Source organism: Cajanus cajan, chromosome 2, assembly GCF_000230855.2.
Source record: "Cajanus cajan strain Asha chromosome 2, NIPB_CcT2T_4, whole genome shotgun sequence".
Taxonomy (NCBI): domain Eukaryota; kingdom Viridiplantae; phylum Streptophyta; class Magnoliopsida; order Fabales; family Fabaceae; genus Cajanus; species Cajanus cajan.
The window spans coordinates 10,096,931-10,110,536 of NC_138518.1; the positions used below are offsets into that span (position 1 = coordinate 10,096,931).

The following is a 13,606-nucleotide window of genomic DNA, read 5'->3' on the forward strand; positions in this document are numbered from 1 at the left end:
AATACTATTACTTAAAAATAGTTTATCTCAATTTAACATTGACTTGATCAATTTCAAGTTTTCACATCCTATATTAGTTTAATGATATTAAATTTTAAATTTGATTTTTCGTACATCATATCAAATTAATAAATCTAAAGATGACATGTTTAATTTATAATTTAATTAATTTTTCATGTTTTTAATTTAAAAATAATATTTTCAATTGATTTATGTCTTATAAATAGAAATTTTTTGATAATAAAAACATTTACCATTAAACTTTAACTATACAATTTTATTACTAAAGGAGATTAGTATAATAATATGCGTAAATTATTCTAATCTTAGTTTGATTTTTATAGATAAAAAAATACACAATTTTATTATTTTCAAATAATAATGATATTATTAATATTGATTGATATAAGTGATAACATGCTTATATTTCTTAAACAAATTATTTAGAATTCTAATTTTAGATTTATATATGAAATAAATTATATGTTAGGAGTGAAATATTTTTTTTTTCACAATCATTCATAAAAATTAATCACTACTACATCTTTTCCTAATATAAGACCATTTTCACCTAATTATGAAATGTATTAATTATATATATTCTCTAAAATACTATTATTTAATTAAAAAATTTTATATAAAGATAATAAATATTCAAAATTAATTGAATGGAGACTCAATCATATTATGATGGAGAAGATATAGACACAAATGAGAAATGATTAATAGAAAGAGAAGATTAATTTAAAATATGTTAAGGACAACTTTGAAAAAATTGTTTAAATTATTGACAAATTTAATATTTTTATAACTAAACTAACTAATTTTCTTAAAGAGTATAATTTAGTTGAAAATATTTTATAATTAAATATGAAGATGATATTTTTAGTCATAGAAACTAAAATACGAAAATATTAAAGATGAATGATTTAGTTATAATTAATTTAATTTTAAATTTTAATAAAAAAATTTCGAAAAAATTAAGGAACAAACGAAGTATTAAACAAAAAATAATTAATGGTACTTATTTATATTTTTAAGTTTTATTTAACCATAAAAGAAACTTATGCAACACGTATAGAAAGATTTGGTAATTATGACAGATTCGAAGTTCAAAGAATATGCAATCCAAGTTTTATTATTCGAATCCATCTTTTTTGTTATGAACTATTAATATATATAGTTGAATTTCTTTTCTGCAGGAAGACGACGAATAATTCCAAATAATATGCGCCGCGTTTAAAGATATGGATCATCCATGAATCTGGAATGGATGGATATGAATGATAGTTGCATCATTAAAAGATAGAACTCAAACGAATATACAACAAGCTTTTGATTGAATTAATTTTGTTTTTGACATATACAGGAAAATTTTATATACAAGTTTATTTGAATTAAAAAAAAAATCATCTTTTCATTTCTGTTCTTGACATACACATACAGACAAATTTATATTTTATGTTCTTCTCTCATAATATAATTATGTATTGAATTAATTACACCAGCAACGAAAATGGTTGATAAACCATAATCTTATATTGTCAAAACCAACGCGCATGTATATAAATGTGTCCAACCACAAGCCTAGAGCACTTACGAGAATGTCGTATATTTTATGTCCCCCATATTAATAAAGGCAATTCCGAAATAGTACTTCAACCAAATGTGCTCTTCTTTATATGTAGCACTGCGTTCGCCGATAACTACGAAAAAGTTGGAAACCTTTCACACTCTCGTTAGTCAAGTTCAACGATTATTTTGAACTTTCGTTTCCAACAATAAATGCAACATATTATTACATAACCACTTCCCCTTTCGGCTACAGTGGCATACTCGTGTGTTTAAAGTTAAAACTGGCCTGTACATGAGAATTGAGACACCCACATGTTCCCTTAAACTTTCCCCGGACAAGACAGAATTCCCATCAATGTATTTTTAAGATAAACTGGATCCCTTTTGGTGATTTTCTTTCCTTTTTCTCCTGTTATTCACTTCTTTTTTAGGCACCCCATTAATTCAGATTAATCATTGCGCAAATGGGTTCACTTCTGTGCTTGCTTTTGGTTATTATTCTTCCATTGTGCCATTGTGTTGATGCTGCTTGCTCTAATGGAAACTGCAAGGTTTGTATACCGTACCTACCACCTCTGCTTTCAATCATGCCTTTAACTTTTCCGTTTCTAAGACTATCATATTTTTTCGAATCTTTTATCAGCTTGATGATGAATGCTCGTCTAATGGTGATTGTGGGGCCGGACTCTATTGTTTCTCTTGCCCACTTGGGTTTTCAGGCTCTAGGTGTGTGAGATCTTCCATCACAGATCAATTCAAGCTCATAGTAAGATACCCATTTCTCTTTATTATTTGCCTATTTTCACAAGAATTTGTCACAACTCACGCATAAATGACAACCCACCCAATTCCTAAATGTTAAACTTCTAACATGCCATCAAGTGACAAAATTTGGAGTAGTTGAACAACACTTAGGTTGGTTCTAGTTCTGGTGGGTGTAGGCCAGAAACTATTGGAAAAACTGGTACATTATAATATTTGAAGTTGGTATGATTCTCCAAACAAAAATGGAATTCTACTTTGATAACATGCATGATATATGATTGCATTATATGTCAACACAAATTACCAAAGTAAAATTCAAATTCTAATTGCTGAACAACATTAAAAATACTTGATACAATATCTAAGTTTTTTCTGAAAATATTTCCATCATTTACATGATCTGAGCATTACTGCCTCTTTGGGGAAAATTATGAAAAACTTTTGAAGTTTTGGATACCAAAAGAGAAAAATAAGTTATAGTGTAATGTATGCATACTCTTTGAGAGAGGAAAAAAAGGAAATTTAGGGGTATTCCATCTTAATCTGTTGTTAATTGGTTGTGTTTTTTGCTGGTTAGAATAACTCTCTACCATTCAACAAATATGCATTTTTGACAACGCACAATGCTTTTGCCATTGATGGAGAACCATCTCACACAGGAGTGCCTCGAGCAACCATCACTAACCAAGAAGACAGTGTAACCCAGCAGCTAAAAGTATGTCATTCATTATTACTAAGCTTAGCTTCTGCTTATTTTTCTGATGTTCTGTATCTTACAAGCATGTTTAAGGTCACTATTTTCTTCCATCAATGTTTCATTTGTAGAATGGAGTTCGAGGACTAATGTTAGATACGTACGATTTTGATGGAGAAGTGTGGTTATGCCATTCATTTCGAGGCCAGTGCTATGACTTCACAGCTTTTGTATGTAAAATCTTGCCCGTTCTGTTTCTTTTCGGCCTATGCTTTCCTAACTTGTTACTTTGCAAGCACACTAGTGACCAACTAGTACCTCTACACAAAAACCCTAACTTTGTAATCAACAAGTAGGAACCAGCTATAGATACACTGAAGGAAATTGCAGCTTTTCTGTCAGCCAACCCAACAGAAATTGTGACACTCATATTGGAAGATTATGTTAAAACACCAAAAGGATTGACAAAAGTCTTCACAGACGCGGGCTTGATGAAGTTTTGGTTTCCTGTGAGTAGAATGCCCAAAAAAGGAGGAGATTGGCCTCTAGTAAGTGATATGATTGCTAAAAATCAAAGATTGCTGGTGTTCACTTCAGTCAGGTCTAAGGAACAAAGTGAAGGCGTTGCATACCAGTGGAATTACATGGTTGAAAATCAGTGTAAGAAAACACCAACCATTAAAGCCCTTCTATTTTTTATTGTGTAATAGTCTAATACACAAGGGTTAAATTAAAGGGTTTGTTTCAATAAACTTACCTAGAAGCACTTTAGGAGAAAAAAAAAATAGGAAGAAAAATCGAAATAAGTTTCTTCATAAACTAAATCTAGCTTATATGTAAGTTAAAAAATGAGATTTTGAAAATACTAATAGGAGAAAGATTATTCATAAACTAATTTTAGTTCATGGAGAAGCTTGTTTCGTTTTTAATTCATATTTTTTTCTTCTAAAAGTTTTTCAACCGAGATTTACCCAAATAGACCCTAAAAGAGAGATACACCAGTAAAGGTAGAGTGTGAGTTATGGTATACATTATACTTCCTTCCTTTGTCAATTTTCATTTTGGTGATCTTGAATTCTGCAGATGGGGATAGAGGAATGGAAGCAGGAAACTGTCCACATAGATCAGAATCTTCTCCTCTTGATGACAAGAGCAAGTCCTTAGTGTTGGTAAACTATTTTCGCTCTGTTCCACTTAAGGCAATAACATGTGTAGATAATTCTGGAGGTCTCATTGGCATGCTACAAACTTGTCACAATGCTGCTGGCAATAGGTGGGCTAATTATGTTGCTGTTGACTATTACAAGGTAGGACTTGTACATACTTTTTCCTTTTTTCCTTCTAACTTTTGTTGCCAAAGCTTAAAACACTGGGCTCAATACATCCTAATTTGGGGATCATTGTGCAGAGGAATGAAGGAAGAGGGTCATTTCAAGCCGTGGATACTCTCAATGGGGAGCTCATGTGCGGTTGTAATGATGTCCATGCATGTGTGGTAATGAAATTTTCACTCTTGCTTTATACACCACAAACACAAAATCAGTATATAACTGCCCAATAATTTAATTTTGATTGTGCCACTTTCAGGCTGGATCTACTTCACAAGCTTGCTCAGCAAAGAAAGCATAGCAACAAGCTTATGGAAATGTTTAGTCCTTTTAACTGGAATTGCTTTCCTTTATCCCATGTTTCCTGGTTCCGATATAATCACATATTATATGCTGCCACAGTGTTACCAGAATGTGTTTGGTTCACAACTACAAATGCGTTGGTTTTAGTTACCGGAATAGGCTTAAACGTGTAAGAAAAAATTGTAGGAAACTATCACTGTTTCAATGAAAAGATACTTCTTTTTGGGAGATTGGAAAATGTCGACACAAACAAGAAAAACACCGCTTACCAAAGTCTGATAATTGATAGATAACAAAATCATAATATAAGAAACTATGTAATAATAATAAATAATAATAATAATGTCATTACGAGGAAAAATTATTGAGCCGTGCTTTGCCAGTAAAAAATAATAAGTAAAGTTGTTGGCTATAAAAATGTTCCAAAAACGAACTCGTAAGGCTGATGACAAACATTTTGATTTTATTTGAATTAATTAATATTGTTAGTGTTTGACACAAGAATTGTTATGACAATATGTAAAAGAAAGAGATCAAGAGAAAGAAGACGACACACAAATTACGTGGTTCAGTGAGTGTGACTTACGTCCACGGGCAGTTCAAGAGTTTCTTATTTCTGAATGAATAGAGATATGTAGCCTTTTAGCCTTATAACAAGGATAAAATATAACAACCTTATTACAACCCAAATAATAGTGAAATAGTAACGGGCAAAATTATAAATTCAAGGCATCTCAACAATTCTCCACCTTGACTTGAATTTTCCAAGTCACCAATAACCAAGAACAACTCTCCTGCTTATTCTCCCTGAAGGGTCTCAAGCGATGCGAACATTCACCAAGTCAAAAGACAAAGGTTTAGTCAACATATCTGCTGGATTGTCTACCGTAGCTATCTTCTCTATGGAGAACAATTTGTCTTCAATTACATCTTGTATGAAATTCAATCTGACATCAATATGCTTTGATCTTTCATGATAGACTGGATTCTTTGCAAAACACAAAGCACTTTGACTATCACAATAAAGTATACGTCTCTGCACATTCAAACTCAGACTATCAATAAGACCTTGCAACCATATACCTTCTTTAACCCCTTCTGTCAAGGACATGTATTCCGCTTCAGTTGTAGACAAAGCAACAGTAGGTTGAAGTGTTGCTTTCCAACTTACAGCACAACCATAAAGAGTGAAGATATAACATGTCAAAGATCTTCTCCTCACGAGATCTCCACCATAGTCAGAATCTGCATAGCCAATAAGACCAGACCCAATATCATTAGAACCATAAACTAAGCAGATATTACTAGTACCTTTCAAATATCGCATAATCCACTTCACAGCCTCCCAGTGAGCCTTTCTAGGATTACTCATAAATCTGCTAACCACACTCACAGCATGAGCCAAATCTGGTCTTGTACAAACCATGGCATACATTAAGCTCCCAACAGCACTAGAATAAGGAACCGTATTCATATACTCCTTCTCTTCATCAGTAGTAGGAAGAGTGTTAGCATCAAGTTTGAAATGTGTTGTCAAAGGAGTACTAACAGGCTTAGAATTCTCCATTTGAAAAGACTGCAACAACTTTTCAATGTATTTCTTCTGAGATACATAAAGTAGACCTGCATTCCTGTCTCTCCAAATCTCCATTCCTAAAATCTTCTTGGCAGCACCCAAATCCTTCATCTCAAACTCACTGCTCAACATAGCTTTAAGAACATCAATATCAGTCTTGCTCTTAGCTGCAATTAGCATGTCATCCACATACAACAACAAATATATATAGGAACCATATGATAGTTTCCTACTATAAACACAGTTATCAAACTCATTTCGAACAAAATTATAGGAAATCATAAAAGCATCAAACCTCTTGTATCACTGCCTCGGGCTCTGTTTTAAACCATACAAGGATTTTTTCAGCAAACACACATGGTTCTCTTTTCCGGCCTCAAGGAATCCATCTGGCTGTGACATGTAAATCTCCTCTTCTAAATTTCCATGCAAGAATGCATTTTTCACGTCAAGCTGCTCTAACTCCATATCCAAAGAACTCACCATAGCCAATAAAACTCGAATAGTCTTATGTTTTACCACAGGCGAGAACACTTCATGGTAGTCAATTCCTTCTTTCTGTGAAAAACCTTTTGCCACAAGTCTTGCCTTGAATTTGGATGGTTCAACACTAGGAATCCCTTCTTTCCTTTTTAACACCCATTTGCATCCCACTGGCTTCACACCTCTAGGTAATGGTACTAACTCCCAGGTTTGATTTTTTTTAAGTGACTGCATCTTTTCATCCATGGCAATTAGCCATTTCGATGCTTCTTTACTTTGAATCGCCTCCTTATAGGATTTAGGCTCATCAGAATCAAGATTTTCACCTACTAGCAAGGCATATGCAACAGAGTTAGTATCAACAACATTAGTAACATCTGCATACCTCGTAGGTTTTCTAATTTCCCTCCTTGTTCTCCTTGTTGCTATGCTTTGAGGCTCTTCTTGAACATTACTGGATTGTTCCACAAGATTCAAATTTTCTTTATTTGAATCTTCAACCTCAAACTCCACCTTCTGATGAACTCCCTTATTTGTACTTTTATTTCCTGCAAGATTTTCAACCTCCTCTTTCTGGCCTAACATAGCAGACTCATCAAAAGTAACATCTCTGCTAATAACAAATTTTTTTGTTCTGTTATTCTCAGTACACCATAATCTATATCCTTTGACACCCGTAGGATACCCAAGAAATATACATTTCATTGCCCTAGGCTCTAATTTACCATCATTAACATGAGCATAAGCAGGACAACCAAATATACGTAAGCCAGAATAATCAGAAGGTTTACCAGACCATACCTCCTGAGGAGTCTTTAAGTCAATTGCAGTAGATGGAGACCTGTTCACCAAATAGGCAGCAATATTAACTGTTTCAGCCCAGAATTCCTTTGAGAGACCAGCATTTAAACGCATGCACCGAGCACGCTGAAGTAGTGTTTGATTCATTCTTTCAGCAACGCCATTTTGTTGTGGTGTATGTCTCACTGTGAGGTGTCTGACTGTACCTACTTCTTTACCGTAATCATCAAATAATGTATTGCAGAACTCCAGTCCATTATCTGTTCTTAGAGTCTTGACTAATTTCTCAGTTTGTTTCTCAACCATAGTCTTCCACTCCTTGAAACGCCCAAACACTTCATCCTTGGACTTCAAAAAATACACCCAAACCTTTCTAGAGTAGTCATCAATAAACGTCACAAAATACCTGCTCCTTCCATGGGACTGCACTGGGGAAGGACCCCATAAATCAGAATGAACATATTGCAATATTTCAGTTGAAGTGTGTTTACCGTGACTGAATTTCAGCCTGCGTTGTTTACCCATAACACAAGATTCACAGAACTTCAATTTCCCTGTCACCGCTCCACCCAACAGTCCTTGTTTACTCAACACTGCAAGTCCACGCTCACTCATATGTCCCAACCTACAATGCCATAATTTTGTGTTATCAACATGTTGCTTTAAGGAATGGGATATAGACACCGTTCCCTGAAAGGAATTGCCAAGCATAACATAAATTCCATGTTGTAACTTTCCTTTCATAACAACCAGAGCACCTTTAGAAACTGTAATTTGTCCGTCATTTCCTGAAAAATTGTACCCTTGTTTATCTAAGGTACCAATAGAAATCAGGTTCTTCCGTAAGCCAGGAACATACCAAGCATCAAACGTTCTGACCATGCCATCATACATTTTTATTTGTACAGCGCCACTACCTTTTACTCCAAGCTCTTCATCATCACCTAACTTTACACTACCATTCCATTCTTTAAATGAATTGAACAGCTTCTTGTTAAAAGTCATGTGATAAGAAGCTCCGGTATCCATGACCCATGTATCAGCAAAACCAGTAGTACTAACAGTCAAAACATCTCCGCCATCTCCTTCATCTGAACTCTCACCAGAGACAGTTGCACTAGAACGAACAACAGCTGCGCTGGCGTTACTATTTCTATCTTTCTTCAGTTGTGGACAATTCCTCCTTATGTGCCCCATCTCTTTGCATTTGTAACATCTGACTTTCTTTGACTTTGAAAGTGAATTACTGCATGTATGACCTTTGCTACTATTTCCTCTCTCCATGCTTCTGCCTCGGCTAGCAGTGAGACCTACATCATCCGCATTAGAACTAGAGACTACTCTTCTCTTCAATTCTTTAGATTGTAAGCTGTCCTTCACATTGTTGAGAGTAATACTATCCCTGCCATACAACATAGTATCAATAAAATTCTCATATGATTTTGGCAGAGAACATAACAAAATAATAGCTAGATCCTCATCATCAACTTTAACTCCAATACTCTGTAGATCCAAGATAATACGGTTAAAATTATCAAGATGATCTCTCACAGACATATTCTCAGACATCTGCAAGGTATAGAGATGTTGCTTCTGATACAACCGATTGGTTAGGGATTTCTGCTAGAATTTATCTTCCAACATCTTCCACATCCCTGCAGCCGTTGTCTCTTCACCTACCTCTCGCAGAACCTCATCAGTGAAACTCAAGAGAATCAAACTGTGCGCCTTTTCCAACATCGCTTTCTTTTCATCATCAGTCATAATTATGGGTAATTTATCCGCACCCTCCAGTGCTGCAGCGCAACCCTGATGCACAAGAACCGCTTTCATCTTCAATTTCCACAAAGTGAAATCATTCGATCCATTGAATTTATCAATATCGAATTTGTACGAAGACATTGCGTTTCTTCAGATCAGGCCCTAGCGTAACCTAGAGCTTTGATACCAATTGTTATGACAATATGTAAAAGAAAGAGATCAAGAGAAAGAAGACGACACACAAATTACGTGGTTCAGTGAGTGTGACCTACGTCCACGGACAATTCAAGAGTTTCTTATTTCTGAATGAATAGAGATATCTGATACAGATGTCTTTAGCCTTATAACAAGGATAAAATATAACAGCCTCATTACAACCCAAATAATAGTGAAATAGTAACGGACAAAATTATAAATTCAAGGCATCTCAACACAAGAATAATATTGAATTCTTTTTAAAATCAAAAGACTAAATTATAAGATCAAATTAAATTTGAAAAAAAAATAAAATAATAAAAATATGATTTAATCTAATATTAATGTGTGTATATATATAATATTATTTACAACATATGTGGAAATTGATAGAAATGTTTGAAATTTGATTCAAAGAAAGACTGAAATTTAAATAGATGAAGGAAAAGAAAAAATGAAGGGGGAAAAAGAATCTTATCTAGTTTGGCTATAAAGGAGAGAGGGAAACCATTTGTCTAATTTAGAAGAGAAAGGAGAGGAAGGGATGAAAGGAAAAAAAAATTGTGACAATTTAATTAGTATTATTCGAATATTATAATTTATTTTCACTTTTCTATATAAAAAGAATTCAATAATGGCTAGGAATAAGAAATGAAAGAAGATGATTTTGATGTCCTAATTTCTCCTTTCCTTGTTCCAATACAATTTTTAGTTAAATTAACAAAAAATTGCAAATCTCTCTCTCTCTCTCTGTATTCTCGTTTCTTCTTTTTTATACTTATATTTTCTTAAATAAAACGTTATTTTTTTGTATTTTTTTTATTTGTTGGTAAAAAAATAATTAGTGCATATTTAGTAGAGTTTATTTTAGAAAATAATTGTTTACTAGTATTTTATCACGTGTGCATATTTATTATATATAATTAAAATTTATAATAAATTATATATATATATATATATATATACTATGTTTGCATATATAATTATATTTAAAATTTGTGTAAATAAATATTTTTAAAGATATAAATTATATTTACAATTTATGATAAATAATTTATATTGTAATATAAAATTATTTTTATTTATTGATAACTAATATTAATTTTAGCATGTGTAATATATAAACATGTTTATTATATATAATTAAAATTTATAATAAATTCTATATAAATAAATATCATGTATATAAATAAATACTATGTTCGAATGTATAAATTTTATTTAAAATTTGTATAATATATATTTTTAAACATATAAATTATATTTTAGATTTATGATAAATAATTTATATTGTAGCATAACTTATTTATTTATTGATAATTTATTTTATATATTAATATTAATTCATAAAAATATGATAAATAAAAATTGAATTATATAAGAAGTTAAAAAAAATCTTTTGTTTGGCATATTGATGAATAGAAATAAACAAAGAGAACTACATGAAATCTAAACCAATGTCATGCAAAATAAAATTTGGAGGACTTCTCCATTTAACAAATGTCGAACTAAATTTGGCTCTCCATCCAATTAACCCATGAATAACAACATTACTCTCTCTAGGAATACTTTCATGATACACATGTTAATCATGAGTCAAGAACTCTCTAATATTGACAATAAGTGCATGCTTATGTCATGAACAATCGTATTGTGAGTACTCATTAATGGTAGAGATGACAGTTATAGAATACGACGCACAAAAAAGAAATTTAAACCCCTCATCCCAACATAAACACAATCGTGCCTCCAAAGCAACATAAACACATTTTCATCTACCAATAACAACCCTTACCACTTCACCATCCCCATCACTCAAGAATTCTTTAGCCAACTTCCATTAACATTCAACTTGACAAAGGGATAATATGGTGAGCTCTATTTGTCACAATTTACCTTCAAACTTGATGCAACACAAAAGTCCTCTAAGGTTGAAGCTACCAATTACACTTGTTGTTCTATGGCATGACAAAATAAGAAAATGTCGTCTGCAAATAACAAATGAGACAAAAGTGGGTCTCCTCGCAATATTTAAATAGCTTCCTAAGACCTTTCTCTATTTAGCTCATGGATGCGAAAAGCAAGTCTCTCCATGTAGAGCATGAAAAAGATATGGGGAGAGAGGATCCCCTTGCCTAAGACCCCAAGAAGGTTGAAAGGGTTGCAACTTCCCTCCATTCTAAAGCATTGACAATGCAAAGTTCTCAACTCCTTACATGATCAATTGGATGATACAAGTAGGAAAATCAAATTTATGTAAGGTAGCTTGAAGGAAATCCCAACTCACTTTATCATATGCCTTCTTAAGGTTAGTTTTCAATGACAGTTCTCGTAGCAGTTTTATCCTTAGATATAAAATGAAGAGTCTTTTGTACAAGAATACTATTATCAAGTGTTCCTCTCTGGTACAAACTTCCTTAGAAAGGTCCAATGATATCATGGAGGTGAGGACGCAGGATGCAGTTGTGCTAGTATCACTTTCGATATAACCTTATACGCCATATTACATTAATGATTAGGCAGAAGTCTTTAAGGTTAGATGGGTTATTTATCTTTGAGATGAACACAATTAACCTTTCAAGAAGAGATTCATCTAAGAAGCCATGTATAAATGTTTCACGCACCATCCTCCAAAGTTTGTGACCCACGATGTGCCAGTATTGTTTATAAAAAAAGGTTGAAATTTGTCCAATCGAGGTGCCTTAAAGGATTTCATGCTCATAAGAGCCCTTCTAACCTCTTCTTTAGATACTGGAGCCAAGAGGGTGGCCACAACCTCTTCTCCCAAAATTGAAGGAACACTTAGATGCATGTCTACAAAAGCACCATGTGATTCCTTCTTGAAAAACTCTTGATAAAAGTGAAAAGCTTTGCTACTATGAGGACATTTGGATCTGTATGCCATGTGTCATCCGATAGAAATAAGCCTCAAATCTTATTTCTTCTTCTCAAGGAAAGGGTTTGAGCATGGAAATAACTAGTATTCTTATAACCAAACCTCACCCTCTTCTTTCTAGACTTTTGAAATCACATAAATTCTTCTTGCAATGAAACCTCATCCAACTCATCTTGGAGTCCAGCTGAGAAAGGCTCTTAGAATCCCCCTTCTTGAGCTCTAGTTGAGCCCCTCTTAACCTCACCTCTATAGCTTTTTTCAAGTTGTAATATTGCTAAACACACGAGTGTTAAATTCCAATGCATCGGTCCTGACAAATTTTAATCCGTTAGCAAGGATAGGGGTGCTCCTAATCCAAGCCTTGCGAACCACCTTTTCAAATCCCTTATGAGTGGACCAATTAGCTTGGAAACAAAATGGACAGTCTTTTTGCTTATTTTTCAGACCACCACACCACACAAAGATGGGACAATGATTTGAATAAGCCCAACAAAAAACCTCTGCAAAAGCTTTTGAAAAGAAAGACCACCATGATGCGTCACAAACCACTCTATCAAGCCTTTTAGCCATTGTTGCGCCCAGTTACTTCCAATACCAGGTGTATCTAAAACCTTTAGAGCCAAGGTCCATTCAAGGAACAAGCATTCATGAGTTGAACCAACTAGGAGGCACGAGAAGGAGAAAAACAGCATCCTCGAATCTTTGAGCTAAAGATGACCTCGTTGAAATCTCTTAGTATGAGCCAAGGCACCACCAATTGGCTTCTAAGACTTTTGATATAATCCTTCGTTCTCTGAATAAAGCTAGGAGTTACATCAGCTCTACACACCCACTCCTACAACATTGCTTGATTAAAATCGTAGTTACTTGAGGGAAAGAAAACAACTCAAACATCAATATTTGATGATTTTTCTCAACCAAGATCCATATGCCTATAGCATTCACACTATGATGCAACTTATAGTTCAAATTCCTCCAAAGCAAGGCAACCGACGAGAATGAGCAATGGGTATCGAGTACTATGAAAATAGAAGGTTTATGCAACTTAACCAACTCACAAACCCTTTTTTCCCTTTCGCATTCGCTGTGCCTCTAATGTTCAAACAAATAATATTATGGTTATCTAACATGAGAAACTTGTTAGAGTGGTAACCAAAAGCTTTCCTCAAGAGAGCATGTAATCACAAGTTATATCCTCAACCTTAGCATGTCCTCACAATCATTTTGAT

The 13,606-nt window shown here is 33.5% G+C and overlaps 1 protein-coding gene across 1 annotated transcript; it reads left to right on the forward strand.

Annotated features, from left to right (window-relative positions):
- The first annotated feature begins 1,582 nt into the window (after nucleotides 1–1,582).
- On the forward strand, nucleotides 1,583–4,903 carry LOC109815426 (PI-PLC X domain-containing protein At5g67130). Its single transcript, XM_020380150.3, has 8 exons — nucleotides 1,583–2,126; nucleotides 2,219–2,341; nucleotides 2,918–3,055; nucleotides 3,166–3,264; nucleotides 3,391–3,694; nucleotides 4,118–4,341; nucleotides 4,443–4,529; nucleotides 4,622–4,903. The coding sequence occupies exons 1-8, from the start codon at nucleotides 2,040–2,042 to the stop codon at nucleotides 4,661–4,663; spliced, it is 1,104 nt and encodes a 367-aa protein (XP_020235739.2). The 5' UTR covers nucleotides 1,583–2,039; the 3' UTR covers nucleotides 4,664–4,903.
- The last annotated feature ends 8,703 nt before the right edge of the window (nucleotides 4,904–13,606 follow it).

What these genes read in the sequence shown, in the direction of transcription:
- LOC109815426 (XM_020380150.3), top strand. Translation starts at nt 2,040, where the DNA reads ATGGGTTCACTTCTGTGCTTGCTTTTGGTTATTATTCTTCCATTGTGC. An exon ending in GCTCTAATGGAAACTGCAAG is followed by an intron (nt 2,127 to 2,218) that starts GTTTGTATACCG and finishes ATCTTTTATCAG; the next exon opens with CTTGATGATGAATGCTCGTC. An exon ending in GTGTAACCCAGCAGCTAAAA is followed by an intron (nt 3,056 to 3,165) that starts GTATGTCATTCA and finishes TTTCATTTGTAG; the next exon opens with AATGGAGTTCGAGGACTAAT.